General features: G+C 39.7%; 1 protein-coding gene across 1 annotated transcript in view; it reads right to left on the bottom strand.

Annotated features, from left to right (window-relative positions):
- SLC17A8 (solute carrier family 17 member 8) overlaps positions 1–24101 on the bottom strand; it is a 57944-nt gene that overhangs the window by 18634 nt on the left and 15209 nt on the right. The window contains exons 2-9 of the mRNA XM_006141381.3: positions 17690–17942; positions 13202–13320; positions 10351–10465; positions 7637–7724; positions 2775–2861; positions 2071–2210; positions 1794–1943; positions 488–620 (exon numbers count right to left, since the gene is read on the bottom strand). Of these exons, the coding sequence (XP_006141443.1) occupies positions 488–620; positions 1794–1943; positions 2071–2210; positions 2775–2861; positions 7637–7724; positions 10351–10465; positions 13202–13320; positions 17690–17942 (1085 nt within the window). The remainder of the gene's footprint in view (positions 1–487; positions 621–1793; positions 1944–2070; positions 2211–2774; positions 2862–7636; positions 7725–10350; positions 10466–13201; positions 13321–17689; positions 17943–24101) is intronic.

Here is a 24101-nt window from a genome sequence, read left to right as displayed (position 1 = left end):
GTTGCAGCATGTCCATCCTCTCTGGGAGGTGAATTCCCATTATTTGTCTGTCTCTCTGTCTCTCTGTCTCTCTCTCTCAATGAGCACATGCACCCTATAACAAAAATCTCTCTAAAAAAAAAAAAAAGAAAAAGAAAAAAAAATAAAAAAAAAAAAAAAAAAAAAAAAAAAGCAATAAATGTGGAAGGATGTGTGGAAAAGATAAGCAACAAACAGTTGTGTAACTGAAAGTCACATTTTGGCTTGAGGGTAGATGAAGAAGCATTTCTGCAGTTGTGTCTTGCTTTTTTGGCCACCAGTTAGTTATCATAGGCCAGACTGCACAAATACAGGCTGGATGACCACATGGCAGGGGTGAGGTGGATGACACTCAAGTGTCTGCTAGGGGATGGACCTGGGAGTCTTTAAGATCTATTCCAATACTGAGACATCTCCTCTAAAACAAATTCTACAAATCTGCTTAAGCTACCTCTGCAACCCACAGTACCTCCACAGTTCATGATTTTTCTGACAGTAGTTGTAGTCAGTATTTTTCTGCTTCTTAAATAATCAGCCAGTTGTCCTCCAATAGGCACAATGATTGTCATAACCATGTGTGGGACTGCTGACAAGAGACCCACCTAGAAGGAAAAGAAACTATGAGCTATTTCCCTAATTCCCTGCCCACCCTGATTCCATAGCCCCACCACCACCACCACCACAAAATTTAATCATCTAAGTAATGGAACATAGGTAGGCCTGCATTTTATAATAAACAATGAATGAGTGGATGATTTTAAATTCAGACCTATCTGGGGCCAGCAGGTGGCATGGTGGTTAAGAGACTGGACTCTAACATGGTTGACTACAGTTCAAGCCCTGGACCTGGTGGCTTGCTTTTTCACTTTCCCTTCCTCTCTCTCTCTCCCCTGCATCTTTCTCTGATGAGCAAACATGCCTTATAGCAAATTTTTTAAAATAATAATAGATAAAATTAAATAAATTTAAAAATTGAATTCTTAGACTTATCTGCCTCTTCCACCAGATTTAAAGCTCCTTTAGGCCAGAAATGGTTTTGTCCATGACAGAGGCCCCAGCAGCCAGCACAGATCCTGGAATATGGGAGGTAAAAAGCTTGGCATGAAGAGTGCTCACAGATGGCAGCCACCACTAGGTGACTATGTTAGCTCTTCCGTGCCCACTTCTGACAGTCCCTGTAGCTATGCAGACACCGGCCTAGGCTGCTGCTCTGTCCCTTGTAGAAAGGAGGTTTAATTCTTTTATGATGATGGTTTATGTTTCACCACTCAAGCCCTTCCTCCCTGAAATACAGACAACCCAATGACAATGATTGAGGGCATTAAATGAGGCTCCTCCAAACCATCACAAGCAATGGTTGTAAATACTGCTACAACCATTATTATGGAGAGAGGAGTAGCCTGCAAAATGAGCTTTAAGGCTCTTACTGCCACTTATTGAGCAGTTTATGGAGACAAAAGAAGAGAATTCCACATCCGCAAATCTTTCTATCCTTGCCAAATATGCAGTCCTTAACTTAGCTTCAAAAACACTTTGAGATCTAGTAGAACATAAATCCTTAACCTTACTATAGCTCTGATCCTTACTAAGAAGGAACTGAATAGCTATATTTACAACACATGGAATTTATAATGTGTGTGACTTCCAAGCTATCAGGTGTCATGGAGTCATTATGAATTATGATCAGCAACTTAATTATTTTATCATACAAAGATATTCTCAGTAAAATCAAGAGATTTCAAACTCAGGATTACTTGCAGCATCTATATGTTTACCTTACTTATTGCAAATCCAAAGACCTCTTCAAAATAAGCAGGCTGACTTATTAAGAGCAAATAAAAGGTCCAGCTTCTGCAAAAATTTGCCACAATGATTGCGTAAACCGGCAACGAAGTGAAAAATCTTTTCCATGGTGTATTGAATTTCTAGGGTATAAAAATACCATGAGAAGTTTAGAAGCTATTGACTCTTCTCTTCTTAAAGAGGACAACACGATCACCAAGAGAAATGCTCAGAAAAGAGGCAGATCTTCATCTGTCTCCTTGCACTTACACTTAGACTAACCAAGTTGGCTCCTTCTCCTATACTTGTTTCTATATACGTCCTCTCCTCATTGGATATTGTTGGATGAGCGGCTGGGCACTCATAGGCCTGCAACAGCCAAAACATGTACCAAATAATCCCAAACATACCTGCAGTTAAAGAGAAAAAAAAAGAAAGAAAAGTTTGATGATGTGGTCTCCTTTTCTGCCATCTCTAATTTTTTTGATTTTTACAATATCCGCAATATATCTAGCTAGAAGAAAGTATCCTGTTGGTCTTCCTATTGTTGTTAGCTGGTACTAAAGAAAAATGATGTTCTGATTGTTAAAAAAAAAAAAAAGTCAGAGATCAGGTGTGGCATAGCAGTGGCACAGCTGGGCTCACATTGGAAAGGTCCTGAGTTTGCATCCTGGGACCTCCCTGAACATGCTGGGTACACATGAATATGCTGGAAATCTAGCTAATACTGGAAAGGGACCCTGGTGTGAGGACCCTGATGGGGTGCCTCTAACTCAGAAGACATAAATAACCTTTTTATTAAAAAAAAGATGTTGATATAAACACTAAATGAATCACAGTAAGGTACATACTCCATTGATAAACTTGTCTTAGTAATCTCTATTTTTGTGTGATAAATTCTTAGCCAAACATTAGAACAGTAAAGCTTCAGATTTATGAGGTACCAAGTGAACTCAAGCAGTCAAATCACTCACCATAAATATAAAAGACAGAGGACCATCCAATGTACTGCACCAACACCCCAGCCAGAGGCATGGCAACTACTGCGCCTGCATAGGAACCTGGAATGAGAAAAGATGAAGGGACACTTACTAATCGACACGCAAGCCTTTTCACCCCCTTTAGAGCTCATGGAGTGAAGTTGAGGATGAATGAAACAGAGCAGGAAGACCACCTCCATTCAGAGACACAGGCAAGCTCACATTATGTCTTAAATCAGAGTTTCCGGGAAAGGAAGATCCCCTTTAATGTCATCCAGAAATCATTCAAGGATTAAACAGAGATAACTCAGGCATCATAATTTGGAGTTACATGAGAGAATGGAATCGGAAGATAAGAAAAATCTAAAGAAATTTCAGAAATTCAGCCAGGCACAATATTGGATACTGAAGATAGCAAACAAAGGAACATATAGAATCTTCCTTGCAGAGGTCACAGTTAAGAAGATTCTCAACTAGGTCTTTAAATGAGGGACAACAAACTATTAAAGGTATTGTGCTATTAACAGTCCTTTTATTTTTGGCACATTTCAGTGATTTTTAATCTTGATTTAGCAAATCAATTACAAGGAAGAGTTTATTTGTATGTTTAATTAGGGTTTACACCTAATATGATTAAAGCCTTTTAGAAAGCTCAGATGTCTCCATGAAAACATAATAACTAATCTCTTACAGCAAGTGTCCATGTATGAGAAGTAAGAAGTTTTCACCTACTAATATTCACAGACAGGATGTCGCAGTAGAAAAAGATATATTCTTTCATAAAGCTACTTACAGTCTTGATTTTTTAAAAAAAGAAGAGAAAAAGAAAATATTTAAATTCCGACAATGGCAGGGGAGACTATTTCCATTCACCTCCACAATGGGTAAATTTTTAAGTCTATTTCTTACCTTGTAAATATTTACCTATATATAGATGTTTATCTTGTCTAGACAAGATAGTGAGGGCTAGAGGTAGTGACCTGGCCTCCACTATCTTCTGCAGCTCCAGGATATCAAGTAGAGAAACAGAGCACTAGGAACTTCCAATAAATATTAACTGAACTGAAAAGTTACTATCTGACATTTCCCAAGGACCATAAATGAATTAAAAAAAAAAAGAAAAGAAAATCTTTGCTTCCGGAAAAATAAAATAAAATAAAAACTGCAAAAGGAAAATCAGAATCCGAGAACCCAGTGCTAAGGAAAATCTTTAGGAAATAGGAGTTTGAGGATCTTTCAGGGCAATAGGTAAGTCACATCTTTCCAAGTTAACTTGACCCTCCATGGAGGGCACAGCCTGGGATTTTAAAATCTGGACAGCATGATGCCTGAGGAAGTTGGGAGACTCATTCTCCCCAGACAAAATGGGAGTGAAATATGCATCTGCCAGGATTGTTTTGAGGGTCAAATGAACTACATCCATGAAAACACTTTGTTACGCTACAAAGAGTTATACAAATGGCAGCTCTTACTGTATTATCATGTACAGAATGACAATGCACTTTTGGCAAGGCCCTGAAGCCAGCAGGTGGCGTAGTAGTTGGGGCATTGGACTTCTATAGGGCCTATCGTAGTTTGAGTCCTGGACCTCAAGGCTTGAAAATTATGCTTGGCTTGCATGTGTGCATGCCCAAAATCCCAAGAGGAGAATAGAGAAAAAGGGACTGTGGTATGGCCATCTCTCCCAGGAGAGTGATTTATTACTTTCTCTCTCAGTGTCTCTCTTTGTCTCCTTCTGGCAAGCGCATGCACCCAATGGCAAAAGCCTTAAGAAAGAAAGAAAGAAAAAGGCCTCATAAATAAACCATTTGAAGAAAGTAAGGTCAAGGATCTAACAATCCGCAAGGCCATCTGGGCAGAGTCATGATTCTCTAGAGTTGGTGTAAGTTCAGCAGTGGGTAGAGGTGTTCTTGAACTGCAGATGGGAGGACAGAAATGGTTTCTGAGGACCCAAGAGCCTAAAGATGTAAAGACACGTCGGCTGTGCATGCAGTTCCCAACTAGGCACAAAACAGGCACATCAGTGAATTTATTTTATCTTATTTTATTTTTGCTATAAAGCATATGTGCTGGTGAGAGACAGACAGAGTAGAAAGCAGCCCTACCCCCCGGGGGTGGGGTACGGCCACACAGCAATACTTTCTCCATTACCCTCTTAGGATTTGGGTATGTACACACATGCACCTAGTTTGTTTTCTCAAGCTGCTGGGTCTGGGACTTAAACAGCAGTCGGCCATGCAGGATCCAGCTGCCTTAACCTCCATGCAATCTTCTTACCCCTTTGGTGAATCTTTTATACCAAATTCTATAACTATTTTATTATTATTTAAGGGGAATAAAGGGAGAATAAAAAAGACATAATTAGGAGTGGCATGGTGGTTAAGGTGCGAGACTCCTACATGGCTGACTGCAGTTTGCATCCTGGACCTGGAGGCTTGCTTTCTCACTTTCTCTTTTTTTTCTCTCTCTCTCTCTCTCTGTCTCTCTCTGATGAGCAAATGTGCCCTGTTGCAAATTTTAAAATAATAATATTTAATAAAAAACTAAATAACTTTTTTAAAAAAGAAATATAATTAAAAACACTCACAGAAATAGAGGAAGCTTGAGACCAACAGATGGCATAATGATTACGTTGCTGGACTCCCATGTAGTCAACTGCAGCTCAAGTCCTGAACCTGGCAGCTTGAAACTCATGCCAAGTGGAAGTTCGTGCATGCTCAAAATCCCAAGAGGAGAATGGAGAAGAGATTGCAGTGTGGTCATCTCCCCTTGGTGGATGATTCCTCGCTTTCTCTCTCTCTGTCTCTCTCCAGCAAGCACATATGCCCTAAAACAAAAATATCTCTAAAAAGAAAAAAAAGAAATAGAGGAAGTTTTATTTCTCCCCTTAGCAAAGAAGCACAGGTTAACTGGTTGTAGGCAAACCATGCTGGCTTAAAAAATCAGACAGCCTAAATTCAAATCCTAACTGCCTACGTTACTTTGTGAATTTTGTGGTCTAAGGCACTTCTACCTTCATGGGCCCCTCTTCCCATAAAAAGATATTTTAAAATATATTAAGGAACCAGACAGTGACATCCCGCTGATTCTCTGTGAGGCCATCCCACATAAAAACATTCCTGGCTTGCATCCACAGACCCCCTGAGTATGCTGGGTACACACTTGTCCATAATCTGGGGCTAGCTAAAGGCTGGGGTGACTCACAGTGTCAAGACCACATTGGGGGTACTGTCTCTTTCTCTCCCTCTCTCCTTCTCTTACTCACTCATGGAAGAAAAAAAACTGTATATATCTGTATATATACAATTATATACATATCTGTGTGTATGTGTGTGTGTGTGTATATATGTATATGTAAAAGCAACTGTGTTGATGGCCTCAGCATGTGCTATAATTTTCTTTTAAAGCAACTGTGTCGATGGCCTCAGCATGTGCTATAATTTTCTTTTCTTTTTACTTTTTTCTTTTTGGAGAGGTTTTTGCTATAGGGCGTGTGCACTCGCCAGAAAGACAGACAGAGACAGATAGACAGAAAGCAAGAAATCGCTCCCCAAGGGAGGTGGTCGTGCCACAATCCCTTCTCCTCCATTCTCCTCTCAGGATCTTGGGCATGCATGCACATGCTCCCGGTGTGAGCTTAAGCCACCAGGTCCAGGACTAGAACTGCAGTTGGCTACATGGGAGTTCAGCGACATAGCCATTATGCTAACTGCTGGTCCCTTTTTTCTTTTTTTTTAATACTTTGCCAAAGGGTGCAGGTATTCAGTAGAGAGAAAGAGAGATAGACAGAGAGAGAAGGAAAGTAAAAAAAGCACCCTCCACAGAATACAGCCACATTGCAATCCCTTCTCCTCCATTTCTCCCTCCTTTTAGGATTTTGTGCACACATTCACACACACACACCTGGCATGTTTTTCAAGTTGCTGAGTCTGGGACTTGAACCATGCAGTTAGCCATGTGGAATCCAGCTAACATAACCACCAGGCCACTGGCTGTCCCAGTGCTATAATATTCTATTGCTGATTCAGAACACTAATTACTCCCAGCAATACATAGAGGGGCCATCCCAGTGGATGGCTTGGAATGGGGCAGCCTTAGCAAGGTAAAGTTTGAAACTCCGGAATTCAAGTCACATCACTACTTGGGGCAGTGTATTTTCTCAAACCACCAGTTCCAGGACTTGAACTGCACAGGTGAAGTGGATAGACTCAGGGCGGAAAGGCCTCTGCTTCATCTTTAGCTGCAGCATAATGTCAAGAGTTAATTTAAATATCTCCATGATGATACATACATAGTAGTAGCATACAGTAAGAAAATTCCAGATCAGAAATCACTCATTCCAGCTCCATGGCTTAGTAACTGTGTGATCTTGGACAGGGCAGTGAACTTTAGACTCAATGTAAAAAGCAGAGAGTTAGGGATCTCAATGATCCCTTCTCTTCTCTTGGCCCTTGGCAAGTGTCATTTGTTAGCAAATTCAACAGCCACTTCCAACTCTCTCTCTTTTCCTTCTCTGCTGAAGAGGCTGGAAAAGCTAGTAGTTCCAGCTTCATCTAGAGTTAGGAAAACATATGACGCAATTAAGGTCAAGGAAACCTAAGTGGAAGCCTGCTAGGGGACTTGGGAAAGCCTTTGCTATCCTGATGGAAAGGACAGATGGAACAAGCTATTACTCTGAGGAAAGCAGAGCAGGAAGTCAGAACATGCCCGGACTCTGGATGGATCACTGAGCCAGAAAACCAACCCCAGTAGCCACTTGCCTTTGGAATTCTGTTATGTAAAAACATAGACTCATTTTAAAGCCTTAAGCTAAAAAGCATTCTAGATGAAACTTACTATGATTCTAACACACTTACCGCAAAAAGAAGTGGTGGCCAATCGGCTTCTCTCCAGAGGTGGGGCCCACTTACTCCACATCCCATGGCAGGCTGGGTAGGTCACACCCTGGCAGAAGGATTGAAAAGAGATTATTTGACTTAACTCTAGTTTCTGTTTGTGTTTGAAGCATGGAGGCTGCTTCTTCACACAGGCTACAACATAAAAGCCCAATTTAGTCATTGCTATCCATTGAAAGTTTGTGTCTTCCACCAAATTTATATATTGAAACCTAATCCTCAATGTGATGATATTAGGAGATGGGCTTTTGGGAGGTGAATAGGTTATGGGGTGGAGCCCTCATGAATAGGATTAATGCCTTTATAAAAGAGATTGAGAGAGCACTCTTCGCCCTTTCCACCGTGTGAAGACATACAGAAGATGGCTGTCCATGAACCAAGAAATAGCCCTCACCAAACACCAAATCTACTGGTGCTATGATTTTAGAAGTCTCACCCTCCAAAATCACAAGAAATAAATGTATGTTATTTATAAACCACCTACTTCATGGTATTGTGTAACAGAAGCCCAAACAGATTAAGATAGACATGAAATTATAGCCTGATTCAGCTTTTTAGACTCAGCACAGATACTGAAATTCAAATACAGTTCAAAGGTAAGTACGGTGAAGAACAGAGGAGGGTGTCTTTATATTAGCCGTATTTTATCTTACTATGGAATATCAGTGTAGGGAGGGACTTGTACAATCAGTTGGTTCATCCTCTCATTTCAAAGTATTTTTTTCTTTTTTTTTTTTTCTTTTTTTTTTTTTGAGAGGTTTTTGCTATAGGGCGCGTGCGCTCGCCAGACAGACAGAGAGAGACAGAGAGACAGAAATCAAGAAATCCACCCCCCAGGGGGGATGGCCATGCCGCAATCCCTTCTCCTCCATTCTCCTCTCGGGATCTTGGGCACACACGCACATGCACCCAGAGTGAATTTAAGCCACCGGGTCCGGGACTCAAACCGCAGTCGACTACGTGGGAGTCCAGCAACATAGCCATTATGCTAACTGCTGGTCCCTCATTTCAAAGTATTTAATCTGAGGCTCAGAGCTATTAAGTGATAGACCTTAGTTTTCAAGGCTGCTAATACCACACTCTCTCCCCCACATCCGTTTTTTTTCGTTCCCCCACATCCGATATTCCTGAAGTGTCCCTCTATTCAAGCTAAAGTTGGATTTGAGATATTGAAACAACCTACATTCTTAATTCCTGTAGTTGTTACACATATATCTAATATCCTTTAGACTATTAGCACATCAAATCCATGATTTCAAAAACATTTCTCCTTAGAATAAGGATTTATTTCAATTTGTTTTGCCTTTTGTTTGTTTTAAGTGAGTTGATCTAGGAAAAAACAGTAGGCAAGTAATAGTACCGATGCACACGGGTATAAGATATTGACAAAGGTTAGAGGTGAGTGACTGAGTTTGGGAAACGTTGCTCTCTGTCAGGGTTTGGCAAACTATGGCCAGTTGGGCCTACCATCTGTCTTTGCAGTTTGTAAGCTAAGAACAATTTTCCCATCTGTTTAAGTTGATTTATTTCATTAGAGAGAAAGTGAGAGAGACAAGGACTCTCAACAGGGTAAATTACTCATTTTACCACAGAATCACTTGATTTACAAGATAAGTTAGACTAGATTTTAAAAAGTACATTGAAAAAGACTTGGAAGATCAACAGGATCGGAAGCCCAGCCAGGAGCATGGCTACCCCACAGGTATGCCTATATATTCAAGTCAATCTGGAAACTGAATCCAGACCCTTTGCTTATGGCTCCAGTATGGTAAAGTGGTACCTGTGTCACCATGACTGGGCCAATTTCTATATTTTTAAGTGGAGAGAAAAAAAATCCAAAGAAAATAATATTTTGTGGCACATAAAAGTCTAATTCAACTTCAATGCCCCAAAAGTTTTACTGGAACACAGCTATGCCCATTCATTTCCATATTGTCCATGGCTGCTTCTCATTACACCAGCAGAGTTAAGTAGTTGTTAGAAACCATGTAGCTTACAAAGCCCAAAGTATTTGCCTTCTAGCTCCATATCATGTGGCTCCTTCCTTGAGCTTAATCCTGCAACAGACTGCACCTTTGAAAACTTACAGATTTATTAATAAGTCCATTTACATTGTATTAGTAGAAAGACACTTTGCTATATAGACTGTAGGTTTAGGTCTTCAGCTTCATCATCTATTAAAATGAATGATGTTGAGGGGTCCAGGAGATGACATAGTGGTTATGTTGCTGGACTCCTACATGGCTGATCAGTAGAGTCCCTGGTGGCTTTAAATCATGCCCTGTGCATGCATGTCCAAGATCTCAGGAGAAGAATGGAGAAGAAGGGATTGTGTCATGGCCATTCCCCCAGGGGGTCATTTCTCACTTTCCTCTCTCTCTGTCTCTGTCTCTGTCTCTCTCTCTCTCTCTCCATTGAGTACACACACCCTACAGCAAAAATCTCTTAAGAAAGCAAATGAATGGAGTTTGGTTAGTTTATCTGTAAGATCATGATGGGATGGTCCCTTATTGTATGTACATGTGAAATCACACAAGGCATTTATCTAAAATACTCATCATTTTAGCCATATCCAGAAGCTGAGATAGCTCTAGCAAAGTGGTTTGTCTTCAGAAGCTGGATTAAGGGCCATGCTATCTCTAGCAATATAGAAAACTAAGGAAAGTATCTCCTACCTCCACTAGACCTTGCAAAATTCTGACACACATGACACATCCGTAGTGCACTCTGGCCGCAGAAGGAATGCACATGTTCAGGGTCGATGTTAAGAAGATGGCGGCTCCAAAGACCCTGAGAGACCAAAGCACTGTATTATTGGGCAGGCCTGCTGATAAACATGGCAAATCAGTTAAACATAGGAAATAAACCTAACAGTTCGTGTGAAAATCCCCATGGAAATTAATAGAAATTAATTCAGAAAAATAGATGTTATATTCAAGTCTGGTGTGCCTCAGGCTAGACTTTGGGGTTGCTTTGATTCCCAAACTCCCATCCTTGGACCAATTAGGGATCCACGTTTTGCAATGCAGCAATATCCTGCCTATCTGATGTCCAAGACAGTTAGAGACTGACCAGGTTGAGTTAGGTCTCTGGAGTCCTACCATTCTGCCTTGATTCTCCCCTAATGACCCCTCCCAGCTATTAACCATGACTTCTGAATGTTTAGGGCTGTGATTCCTGCTTCCCAGCTCTGCTCTGTTTACCATAAGAGGATAATGAATACCATGATGTATTCTTGCATAGAAAAACATAGAAAAATATGTTTTTATGACTTTTCTGATGACCCAATATCATGTCCTGGGACCAGCCACACACAAGACAAGAGTGTTCCCCTTCTCTGCCCAGAGCCACTTGCCTTCTCCCCCCCTTCCTGACGCAGGGTGTCCTGGGTAAAGAGAGCAGGCAGAACTTTTCCTTTCTGACATGTTAATGATGCTTAAGCAGTTCTCACATTCTGGAAAATCATAGTATGTATGATTTCTTTTTAAGGCAAAGGTGTAAGCTGTTAACTAAAGAGACCATAGCAGCCAAAATTTTTTATCACTTCTTTTTCTTTTTTTTTCTTTTTCTTCTTTTTTTTTTATTCATTCAATCACATTATTTAGCTTACAAGGTGATCATTTCAATATGTGAACATTTCTCCCCGGTCCAGTTTACCAAAATATTAACAATACTACCTCCCTGTCTCAACAATGCTGTCTCCGTATCCCTCCTCCAAATGTTTTTCCCAGGCCCCACTCCACTTTTTAAAAAGAATACAATAATTAAGTAGAAATAAAATACATGAATTAGACAAGCACATAAATATAGTCATGCTTATTATACATGTTATATTTTATGGTAGTAGCTTTCAAACTCTTTTGACCTTGATCCATAAACAAAATACATTTGCTATTGCAATCTAGTCTATACTCATACACACAAATGTACTGAAACGAGTTCCAAAACAAATACTTATCCTTAAGTGCAATGCACTGCTTTATTCTATTTGATTATCTTCTCTTCATTTCTGTTTCTCTTTCCTTTTTCTTAAATGTTTGTCAGTAAATCTCTGTATCAATTTCACAACCATCTAATAAGGTATGGTTTGCAGTTTGAGAAACACTGCTCTATAAAATATAAGGCACTTCATGAAATTCATATATGTAGTCATATAAGAAATACAATTGGAAGGGACCTGGAAATATTTAGAATACTTCTTTTCTAGTACATGATACATTCTACAACATCTCCCCCAAGTGGCCATCCTCTTTTGCTTGAATACCTCTAGTGACAGAGAACTCATTGCTTCTTGAGACAGTTCATTGTGTTCTTGGACATTTTTAATTGCTTAAACAATTGCTATCAAGTCTCAGAGAGTATCCAAGACACATCTCATAGTCTGCATAGTCTGGAGGTAAGTCCCTATTACTCACATGACAAAACTTCTATGGTACCAGGTAATATTAACATAAAGTACAAAGAATCATAAAATATCATTGACCAAGCATGTGGTATGGAGGTTAAAGCACTGGATCTCACATGGCTGACTACATAGTTAGATTCCCAGACCCAGCAGCTTGAAAATCACACTAGGTACGTGTGTGTGCTTGCCCAAAATTCTTAGAGGAGAATGGAGGAGAAGAGATTGTGGTGTGGCCATTACCCCTGGAGCGGGAGAGATGATTTCTCACTTTTCTCTCCCTTTCTCTCTTTTCATCTCTTTCTGGTGAGCATACATGCCCTATAGCTGGATAGATAGATAGACAGATGACTGATTAGACAGATTAGATAGATAGATAGATAGATAGATAGATAGATAGATAGATAGATAGATAGATAGATAGATAGATAGATAGATAGATAGATAGATGAGAGATAGATAGATAGATATAGATAGATGAGAGAGAGAGAGAGAGATTAGATAGATAGATATAGATAGACAGAAATAGACAATTGTTAGATGGATCTCTGTCTGGTGAGCATACATGCCCTATAGCTGGATAGATAGATAGACAGATGAGTGATATAGCTGGATAGATAGATAGATAGATAGATAGATAGATAGATAGTGATAGGTAGATGATAGATAGATAGATACATAGATGATAGATGATAGATAGATGATAGAGATAGAGGTAGATGATGGAATATCACTGATCAAGGGGAAGTGAAATAGAAGTACAATGTTTCTTTTTCACAGGTGAAGAAACTGAGCCCCAGAAAGGGAGCAAAGTGACTCAGTAGATGTCACCTAATGAGCCAGTTAGGGATCAGAAACCATTTTTCCTGACCCAGAGTAAATTGCTCATTAGACTACGTAATCACTAAAGATTTGCAAGTAAGTTAGACTGGATAAAAAAGTAAATTTTAAAAAAAGACTAGAAAGAACAAGATCATTGGGGACCAGTACCTGCAAGTTGTCTCTACTGGAGCAGTTCGTTTTTCATTCCGCACCCCCAAATTGAGAGCCAATTATACAGTTTTATAAAGATACGAAGATACGTTGTAACTTGTGCGGTCCTTAGGTCATATCAGTTATCTTACCTATTAGCAGCAAACTTGTTTGAAATGAAACCACCTGGAATTTGTGTCACAATATAACCCCAGAAAAAAGATCCATGGATAAGGCCCACTGTTTCTGGATCCCAGTCAAATTGTGCTGTCTGGAAATGAAAAATCAGATAGGACTGTGTAAGAAAATAACTGACCACCATTTTCCACTGCTGATCCTACATAATAACCCCTCGAGGTCCTTCTTTCCTCCCTTTATTCAACAACTATTTCTGGAGAGCATCTTGCGTACTTGGAAAATAGCAGAGAACAAACCAAGCTCCCGCTCTCACCAATCTCCTCTTCTAATGAGAGAAAGGAAAGCTATATGCAAATGTACATATTGATACACCAAATAATGATATGTGCACAGGAGAAAATGAAACAGCTTAAGGAGAAAACAAACATTTTCTAGGGTTACTAGATTATTTACTATGACAGGTTATTCAGATACCAGTTATGAGCACACCGAGAGAATCAGAACTTAAGTCTCTCATTTCTAAATGAGGATAATGAAATCCATTCTACCTATGCATAGGAGGTATACAGATAAACAGTAGGAATATTTCTAGTAGGCTATCCCTGTGCTCAGAGCTTTTGCATGGAACAGATTAGATACTATCATACCTGAAAAATGGCATAAACTCAATAAATATCAGGTTTCTGCTTGCCACGATTGTTAAAGAAATTTCTGGGTTTTTTAAAAGCTGTTAGGGTCACAGTCATTTGTCACAGCAATCTTAGAAAACTAAATCAGGTACTTAATGTACGTTATCTCACTTGAGCTGCAAACTAGTCTTTTTATTCTCACTTCACAATCAGGAACTACTGGAAATGCCGGTTCCTGTCTCCCCACTGCTATTTCCTTCTAAGAGAAGTCCACTTCCCCCACAATGGAATTCCCTCCTTTTGCCCAGTACAGGTGACAGACATCTGATCGCAGAAGCAAGCCATGGGCTAGACTCAGCCAATCAGCTTCCTCCTGTCTCTCTTCCTGTTTGTATGCATGCACCTATGGGCTTTTCCTGAGGGTAATGAGAAATGATTGCAAGATTTCTCAAACTTCAGTTGTTGGTTTTTTGGTTTTATTTTTTTCTTTTTCTGGCTTACCATATACCAGACTTTGTTCTAAGCATCTTAAATGTTTTAATTCATTACTATTAAACTAAAAAATGACTATTTACAGGGTTAGCAGGTGACATAGTGGTTAAGGTGCTGGACTCTCACATGGCAGACTGTGGTTCAAGTCCTGAACCCAGCAGCTTGAAACCCACACCAGGCGTGTGTGCATGTGTGCCCAAAATCTCAAAAGGAGAATGAAAGAGAAGGGATTGCAGCATGACCATCCTCCTAGGGGATGACTTCTCACTTTTTCTCTCTCTATCTCTCCAGCGAGCACACACACCCGATAGCAAAAATCTCTCTCTAAAAAAAATTAATTAATTAAGACTATTCACACATTAGATAAAATCTCCCTTCACATCTCTTATAGAACATATGCCACCTCGTTGAAAGAACCGCCTACTCATACTGCTTACTTCTCACTCTTTTTTGAAAATGAGTATTTTAAAATATCTTGGTACAGAATACCTAGGTTTTCCCCATAGAACAAAAAACAAACAAAATACCAGTCACTCGAAGCTTTTCTTAGTATAATTAGTGAACTGTTTGTCACCTGGTTAAGCACTCAGCTGATATCTAGGTTTCTTTCTATTCAGACAAGAAAGAAATGACCCTGCTGTAAATTGGGATTGTTGGAGAGCTTCTGAAATGCTACTAAACTACTCCTCAGGCCAGAGAAAATGAGGCAAGCATATTTCAGATCTTAATCAATTTCTCTAAAACTGCAGAGGGCAAAATCGTACAATCTAGAGAGCCCTCACTGGCATTGTCCCTCGGGTTTATCAAAGTGTCTTTTCTATATGCCTCCAAGCAGGCTCTATTGACCTAGCTAGCCTATCTTTTCAGGCAACAAACAAATGCAAAACAGCATCTCATTTTGATCTGGGCCTCCGCAGACACATTTTAATTAGCTGGTCTTGCTCATAAAAGGCTGAAAGAATACATGTGATACACATCTGGAACCTCGCTAGTATACATCATCCTTTATTTTTAAATACATGATATGCCCCTCCACTTCTATTCTCCCCCTTCCCACTGCACTCTCTGAAAAAATAAGTATCCTTTCAGGACAGATTCAGTTGTGGCATCAAAGAATAGCCAGAAGAGTCTCCATGGTGCTATTTTCCTCTGGCGGAATCATCTCTTAGAAAAAAAAAAAAAAAAAGCCTGCAAGCCAACCAAAGACTTCTTTTTAATGAATTGAAATAGAATTTTCCCAAACCAGTGTTTGGCAGAAGATCCTTCCCAGAGATGCTAACAGATGTGTAATGAAGGAGTATTTTGCCACCAAGTCAGTCCAGGAGATACCTCATAGCATGTGCCCCTCTGCGGAGGCCGGCGGGACACACCAGTCTAGCCTCTGTGCTATACACCACCTTCATAGCACAGCCTGTCGGGCAATGGCTTTCCATATACCAGTTTGGGGAACTCTGATCTAACCGTTTCTCCAAATATGGGCCAGGACCAGAGAACTGTTAGAGGTCTCTGCAAATGAACGAGTTTCTACACGAGTCATCCCAGTGTGTGTGTTCAATTCAGTGAAACATGTAGCTGTTGGGAGTCCATTAAGCATGCATTTTTTTTCCCTCTATAATCTTAATACTTCTCTATGGTTACCATTTAAGAAGGAAATCAGATTTAAAGTTTCCAGTGACTCCTAAGACAATATAATTTGAGTCACATCAGAGTAGGCTTGCTTATAATTACAATAGCCTCTGGACTGGATCGCTTGCCTCTACGCCAATCTCGCCTCCAGGGGGCAGTGATCATTCTGGAGCAGAGACTCTGCTTAAGCCCATCTGTAACTTCCCACAAGATTTACCAGACCTCTTATGATCCGGCCCCTTTTAACTTTGCTGCCTCCATGTCTTACGGTTCTGCCTTCCTCCCAGGAGTTCTCATCCTGGAGTCTGTGAATGGAAACCTGTGGATCTGTGCATTTAGATGGGGGGGAGGGGGAGAATGACATCTTTATTTTCGCTAATGTTAACTGAAATTTGGCATTTTCTTCAATTATAAATGAAGGCAATGAGCCACAAAGCATTACCGGTGCCCATGACTCTGTCACTAGAGGAAATCATATTACAGTCTTGCCACTATCTCAGTTGTTTCTATTTCAAATTTAAAATTCCAGTAATTTTCAGACCCATTGCTAGAGTTTGTCATCTTATATGTTAAGATGCACACGTACTTCATTTTTAAATATCTTGATAGCTGTATGCCAATATAATAGGCTTACTTTATAATTCTTTGAATTTTATTTTAAGAACTTAAAACATTATTTTGGAGGCCAGCAGGTGGTATGGTGGTTATGATGCTGGACTCCCACATGGTCAGCTGCAGTTCAAGTCCTGGACCTGGTGACTTGATTTCTCATTTTCTCTCTCTCCCCATCTCTCTGGTGAATTAAAAATAATAATAATAAATAAAGTTAAATAAATAATTCTAAAAGTAAAAATTAATGAATGAATTAAAAACCAATCAAACAGAAAAAAAAAAAAACAATATTTTGAAAAAGTATTCCTAAGTTGCCACCAGGTTGCCAAAGGAGCCCATGGCACAAGGAAGGTGAAGCGTTCCTGTCTCAGTTCTTAAAACACACCATGTGGGGGCCAACAGGTGGTATGGTGGTTAAGGTGCTAGACTTCCTCATGGCCAATTGCAGTTCGAGTCCCAGACCTAGCAGCTTGAAAATGACAACAGGCACATGTGTGTGCATGTCCAAAATCCTGGGAGGAGAATAGAGAAAGGACTGTGGCATGGCCATCCCCCCAGGGGATGATTTCTCACTTTCCCTCCCACTGTCTCTCTCTGTCTCTCTAGTGATCACATGTGCCCTATGGCAAAAACCTTGAAATAAAAAAAAAGGAAAGAAATAGAAAACATACCATGTGCTCTCTCTCTCTCTCTCAACCTTGCTTTCACTTGTACTCCCTCCTCTCTATCCCTCTCTCTTCCTCCTTTTCCTAGAGTCCCTCATACATGATGTTTCTTTTCTTCAAACATTCTTTATTCCACCCCAACAAAACTTTCTTCATCTGGTCAGCAATCACGTCCTTTGGAAATTATTTCACAATGTGAAAGTCTGGGGTAGGTCCTCTTCCATATGAGCCAGGCATCCTGTACACCTCCCAGCATCACACCTACAATCCTCAATTGTCATCATTTGTCCCTGTGAAGACAGGGGTCCAGTCTATGTTATTCACCATTCTATCCCCATCACTTTGCACAGTGCCCAGCATATTATGGCCACCCTACATTTCTGTCATGTCAGTGAGTGAACTGCAGTGCTTTCTTGCATGTGTCAAAGAGTTTACACAACTACAGTCAGAACAGCTCCCACCATAGATTGATACCAACCTGAATTTCGGGTTTTCCATCAACATATACGGTGCTGTTGTTAACCATCTCCACAATGGCAACTCCAAGATTGCACCGAATTCCAAAGGAAATGCAGAATCCCAGCCCACTCATGATGGCAATAATGTAACGCTTGGGGAGGCCACAGCAGTGACAGTCACAGAGTGGGGGGCTCGGCCTGGACGTCTGCACTGGCCTGCCTTCTTCATTCAGCTCAATGTTCCCTTCTTCCACATTGGTCCCATCAATTTTTCTATGTTGGGAAAAGAGAAGAGCAAGATTAGAGATAAAGAAAATGTATGAGATCAAATGGAAACATGTACCAAGATAAAAGAGAAAAAAAAAAGTAGAACGTAGTCTGTATTTTAAAAATGTATTACTTTTTTATTAAAATAAATGATAATGGCTAAAACTACTGATGTTCTGGATGCTGTATGGGACTTATAAGTATTAAATCATTTAAATCTCACAACAACTCCATGAGGTAGGTAGATAGTGTTAGCATGCATTTCTATAGATGAGGAAAATGAGTCAACTGAGGTGGAGGCAGACCCAAGTCCAGAGTCTATGTCATTAACAATATGCTGTACTGAATTTCTTGCTGAAACAGTATTGATAGAGTTCTATCCATATTATGTGGCCTAGCTAACTACTACATTTGGTCTTAATTTTGTTGTCACTTGAAGCTTGCTAGAAAGATATACAGGAGAGGCCCAGCCTTCGTGACACAGCTGGCTACATACTCAACTGCAGTACTCAAAGCCACATGGCTAACAGCAAATTTGGATCCTCAGCCCATTAACCTAAAACGTACCAGGTGTGTGTGCACATGCCCAGCTCCTGAAGAACTGGAGGGTTGGGGAAAGTAGATAATGAGCAGGATAAGACTCTGCTGAGAATGCTGTTCTCACTTGTTCTCTTTCTCTCTCTCTCTTAATCTCATATGCATGTGCATAAACTCTATAATGAATAATAATAAAAAAAGTAAATAGCCTTTTGGCTCTCTGAATAGCACCATGGCGGTTGGCAAGAATACGTACTTATGAAAGGTAGCGAAAAGGGAGCCAAGATGAAAGTGGTTGATTTGTTTTCTAGAAAAGACTGGTATGAGGTGAAAGCACCAGCTATGTTCAACATAAGAAATATTGGGAAGACACTGGTCACCAAGACACAAGGAACCAAAATTGCCTCTGATGGCCTCAAGTGCCATGTGTTTGAAGTGAGCTTTGCAGATCTGCAGAATGATGAATTTGCATTTAGGAAATTTATGCTATTTACTGAGGATATTCAGGGCAAAAACTGCCTGATTAACTTACATGGCATGGATCTTACCTGGGAAAAAATGTGTTCCATGATCAAAAAATTGGCAGATCATGATTGAAACTCATGTTGATGTCAAGGCTACCTACTGATGGTTATTTGCTTCATCTCTTCTATGTTAGGTTTTCTAAAAAATGCAATAATCAGATACAAAAGATCTCTTATGCATAGCATTAGCAGGTCCACCAAATTCAGAAGAAGATGATGGAAATCATGACCAAGGAGGTACAGACAAATGACTTGGAAGAAGTGGTCAATACATCGATTCCAGACAGTATTGGAAAAGATGTAGAAAAGCCTTGTCAATCTATCTATGCTCTCCGTGATGGCTTCATCAGAAAAATAAAATGCTGAGGAAGTCCAAGTTTGAATTGGGAAAATTCATGGAGCTTCACGGTGAAGATAATAGCTCTGGGAAAACTACTGGGATGAGATGGGTGCTCAAGTTGAATGAACTGATGGATATGAACCACCAGTCCAAGAATCTGTTTAAATTTCAGACTTTTAATAGTGACAAATTAAAAATCCTATTTGGGACCAAATAGATAGATAGATGATAGATGATAGATAGATAGATAGATAGATAGATAGATAGATAGATAGATGATAAATGATATATAGATATAGATAATAAGTAAAAAATAGTATAGACATGAGAAAATTATTCCTTTTCTTCTTTTTCTAAGTTTTAAAAAAATATCACATGGCGCTACGGAGGTATCCATCACAGCACACGCCCACGGGTTATGTATCTGTTCTTCCTTAGGTGGTTTTTCTAAGGATATTCCAATAGTAGGCATCCTTACCAACATCTATAGGTTCTGATGACAGAATGTCCATCATAGTAGACTAGCTTTCTTCTTTAATAAACAAGGTCATTGGGAAACCTGAGCACTGCATCAATTATAAAAGGAGATTTTTGGATCCTTACGTATATTGTAACCTTTCTGATGGTGGCTGTTGAGCCTAACTGTGGTCCCAAATCAGCATATCTCATGAGTTTTCATAAATATTAAATTCAATAATAAGTAGCTATGCAATGGTAAACAGAATAGTTAGAATAAAACACAGATCATTTGCCCACTAACCCACATGTAAGATTACCTTGTCGGGTTCTTATAATTCACATTTTCTTAAAACTGCATTTAAAGCAAATGGCTAACCCAGTGGTTAATGGGACTGGATTTCATATGACCAATTGCAGTTAGAATCGCAGCCCTGGTAACTTGAAAAAATACACTAGGTGCATGCGTATGCATGCCCCAAATCCCTAAGAGATGAAGAAATGGAGGAAAATGAATTGCAGCATGACCATGACCCCATTGGGAGTGATTTGTCAACACCCTCTGTTTCTCTCTCTCTCTCTCTCTCTCTCTCTCTCTCTCTCTCGCACATGCATCTTCTGGCAACAACAACAACAACGAAGAAGTAAAGCACATGTATAGAGAAACATATTCATTAAATTAAACTCGATTCAGTTCATCAGATATTTGCTAAGTGCCTACTCTGCCAGATACTGTGCTAAGTGTTGAGGAACAATAAAGAATGTGCCGTTTTCTTTGCCCTCCTCCACATCTTAGGTTGCTGGGAGAAATAGACACTTATTATAAGCAACTTTAATTACTAGATAATGCATATTTTACTGAAATCAAAGTGAAGAGCAATGGTCAAACATGGAAGGAGTGTTCACCTTGTGAGCTCAGAGTAGAAGCTCGGTAAGCATGCAATATAAAAGTAATAATCAGAAGAGAACGTGAACAACCTCCCACCACCAGCTGTCTGCCTTCTTACCTGCATGTACACATCTAAGCTTCTCTCCTTGGATGCTAGAGTTCATCCCCTTTCATTTACTTACAAATATTGTTCCAGAAACCCCTACCCTCATAGTTCAATAATTATTTTGTCCTCCATATAAGATCATCCCTATTGCCCACAACTATGCTTTTATTTCTTCTGTATGAAAATTTAAGATAAAAGCACTTTATCCTGAAGCTACTCTATTTCTCAACTTCCTTTTTTAAAATTTTTATTTATTATTATTATTATTATTTAAATTTTACCAGGGAAAGACAGAGAAAGAGAGAGAGGGAAAGTGAAAAAGCAAGCTATCAGGTCCAGGACTTGAACTGCTATCTGTCATGTAGCAGTCCAGTGCCTTAACCATGCTACCTGGCAGCCCCTCGACTTCCTTTTTTTAAAAAAAGTTTTTTTGAAGTAACTAGCTTCAGTTCCTCCCCTCCAATTCTTAGACCCACTTTGACAAGGTATCCTCATCCTGTCAACCAAAACTGTCCTTCTTAGGGTCACCAGTGCCTTCCAAATGGCTTGACTCAAAGGTCGTTTTCAGTCTTCATCTGACTTAACATACCAGCAGCATGTGACACAATTGATCACTTTCTCTTCCTGAACTATTTTATTTTCTTTCAGGAAACCGCACTCATTTGGGCTTCCTCCTAATCCTCAGACCACTCCTTCTGTTTTCTCTCTCACACTGATTTTCTGTTTCCTTGACTTACAAACACTACAATGCACAGGACTCAGTTCTCCAATCCTTGTTTCCTATCTATGCTCTAGAGGTAACTGAATCTAGTCTCTGGGCTTTAGATACCATGCATATGCTGATAGACTCCAATTTTCATGTCTAGACTTATTTGATATGTCCCTGGACATGTAATAGGCATCTCAAATAACATATCCAACTGAGTTCCCCCTTAAAGCATATGGGACAAAGAAATCTATTGAGGATAACTTTATAGTATAGTCAACTGGACTGGTGAGAAATGTACACATGTTGGAATATTCACTTTGTGAATATTAAGCTAAGTAATGTGATTGAATGTATAAAAGAAATTGAAATAAAAAGAAATAAAAAATAAATCAATTCCTTAAGTCTCTCCTATACCAACTAATGACAATTTTGTTACTTTAGTTGCTTCAATAAAAATCTTGAAGCCGGGACTAACAGATGGCATAATGGTTACATCACTGGACACCCACGTAGTGGACCATGGTTCGAGTCCTGGACCCGGCAGCTTAAAACTAACTCTGGGCATGTGTGTGTACACACCCAAAATCCTGAGAGGAGAAGGGAGGAAAAGGGATTGCAGCATGTCCATCCCTTCCAGGGGAACTATTTCTTGCTTTCTGTCTCTGTCTCTCTCTGGCGAGCACATGCACCATATAGCAAACATATCTCTAAAAAAAAGAAATCTAGAAGCCATCATGGATGCCTCATTTGTTCTCAGTCCATTTCCAATCTAATGTACCTTAGTTTGAATGTTGACTCTTCCACTAATTAGCTGTGTGACTTTGGACTAGTTACTTAACCTTCTTGATCTTCAGTTTCCTCATCTGTATAATAGGAATTGTTATAATCATTTCTTCTTCATGGGATTGTTCTTAGAATTATTTCAAATCAATTATTATATTTAGATAATTTAGAATAGAATCTGACACACAGAATTTGATATATGACATTTTTATTCATTAATCCCTGCAATTATTTAGTGTATTCCCTCTGGTAAACTGAATATCAATGCCATTAGCTCTGAGATTAAGTGTCATTTGGATGTTAAGGCAATTTATAATGTGCTGCCCTAGGGATCTCTATGACTTCCTGGTAACAAAACATATACCATTTGTGGGACCAGCAGTTAGTGTAATGGCTATGTGGCTGGACTCCCATGTAACCGACCACAGTTCGCGTCCCAGACCCAGTGGCTTAAATTCATGCCGGGCATGTGTGCATGCGTGCCGAAGATCCCAAGAGGAGAATGGAAGGATAAGGGATTGCGGCATGGCCATCCCCCCCAGGGGGTGATTTCTCGATTTCTGTCTCTCTGTCTCTCTCTATCTTTCTGGCGAGCACATGCACCCTATAGCAAAAACCTCTCAAAACAAAACAAAATAACAAAAATATATATATACCATTTGAATATCATGACAAATTGATGTTCTAACATTGATACATTATTTTAATAGTATGATTAGCATTAGCTAAAAACAGGGATAGTATATAACAACCCCACTGATACTCGGGGGTCTTCAAACAGTTCATTAAAAATGCATATTATCAAAAAACCTATGCATGGCTTTCAAGTTACTATGCACCAAAATAAACTCATACTTAAATCCCATTACTCCACAAACTTTTTGAAGCCCCATTGTTATTCATATGAAGCAATTTGGCTTTCCTTCTGACATCCCCTCTACACTTTCACATACTTATCTCATGAGTACAGCTCAGTGAGACATAGAGAATCAGTGACTCCCATGTGACACAGAGTATACAGATCAGGAAGCAAGAGACAGTGGCCAGGATCACACAGCCAGTAGGCAACAGAGAAAAGATAAGAAATGCTTGTCCTTTGCTGTCTTCATCTCCTGGGTCTCCTTCATGTGTGTTTTCCAGCATGCCAGGCTGCATGTGAGGAGCTTCCTGAGTCACTTTGCTGAACATGTTCCTTTGTAACTCTTGCCTGGCCACTGTGATCCAGTAAAGGAAAGTATTTAAGAAAATGGGCTCTGAACTGAGAAAAGCACCATGCTCCTTCTCGCATGTGTAGCTCTGTGTTTCTATGTTACTTGGCCCCTCCACATATTCATCTACTGGGGCTTATATTCATCTACTGGGGCTGCTATAACAAAGTGCCACAGAGTGGGTGTCTTAAACAAAGAAATCTATTTTTCTACAATCTGAAGCCAGAAATCAAAAATCGAGTTATCAAGGGGGGGTTGGTTTCTCCCTAGGCCGCTCTCCTTGACTCGTAGATGGCTATTCTCTCCCTGTGTTTTCACATAGTCTCCCTTCTATGTATCTCTGGGCCCAGATCTCCTCTCCTTACAAGGACATCAGTCATAACAGTTGAGGGCCCAGCCTAAGGGTCTCATTTAATCTACATTATCTCTTTAAAGACTCTATCTCCAACTGCAACCACATTCTGAGTTATCGGGGTTAGAATGTCAACACATAAATTATGGGAAGAGATAATTTGGACTATCACAGCCCCCATCTCTAAAATCAACCAGTCATAATAGCTAATTCTTTTTTTTTTTTTAGTTTTTTTTTTTTTTTTTAGAGGTTTTTTACATG

Source organism: Tupaia chinensis, unplaced genomic scaffold (assembly GCF_000334495.1).
Source record: "Tupaia chinensis unplaced genomic scaffold, TupChi_1.0 Scaffold000054_1, whole genome shotgun sequence".
Lineage (NCBI taxonomy): Eukaryota > Metazoa > Chordata > Mammalia > Scandentia > Tupaiidae > Tupaia > Tupaia belangeri.
This window is presented reverse-complemented; position numbering and strand designations above follow the sequence as displayed.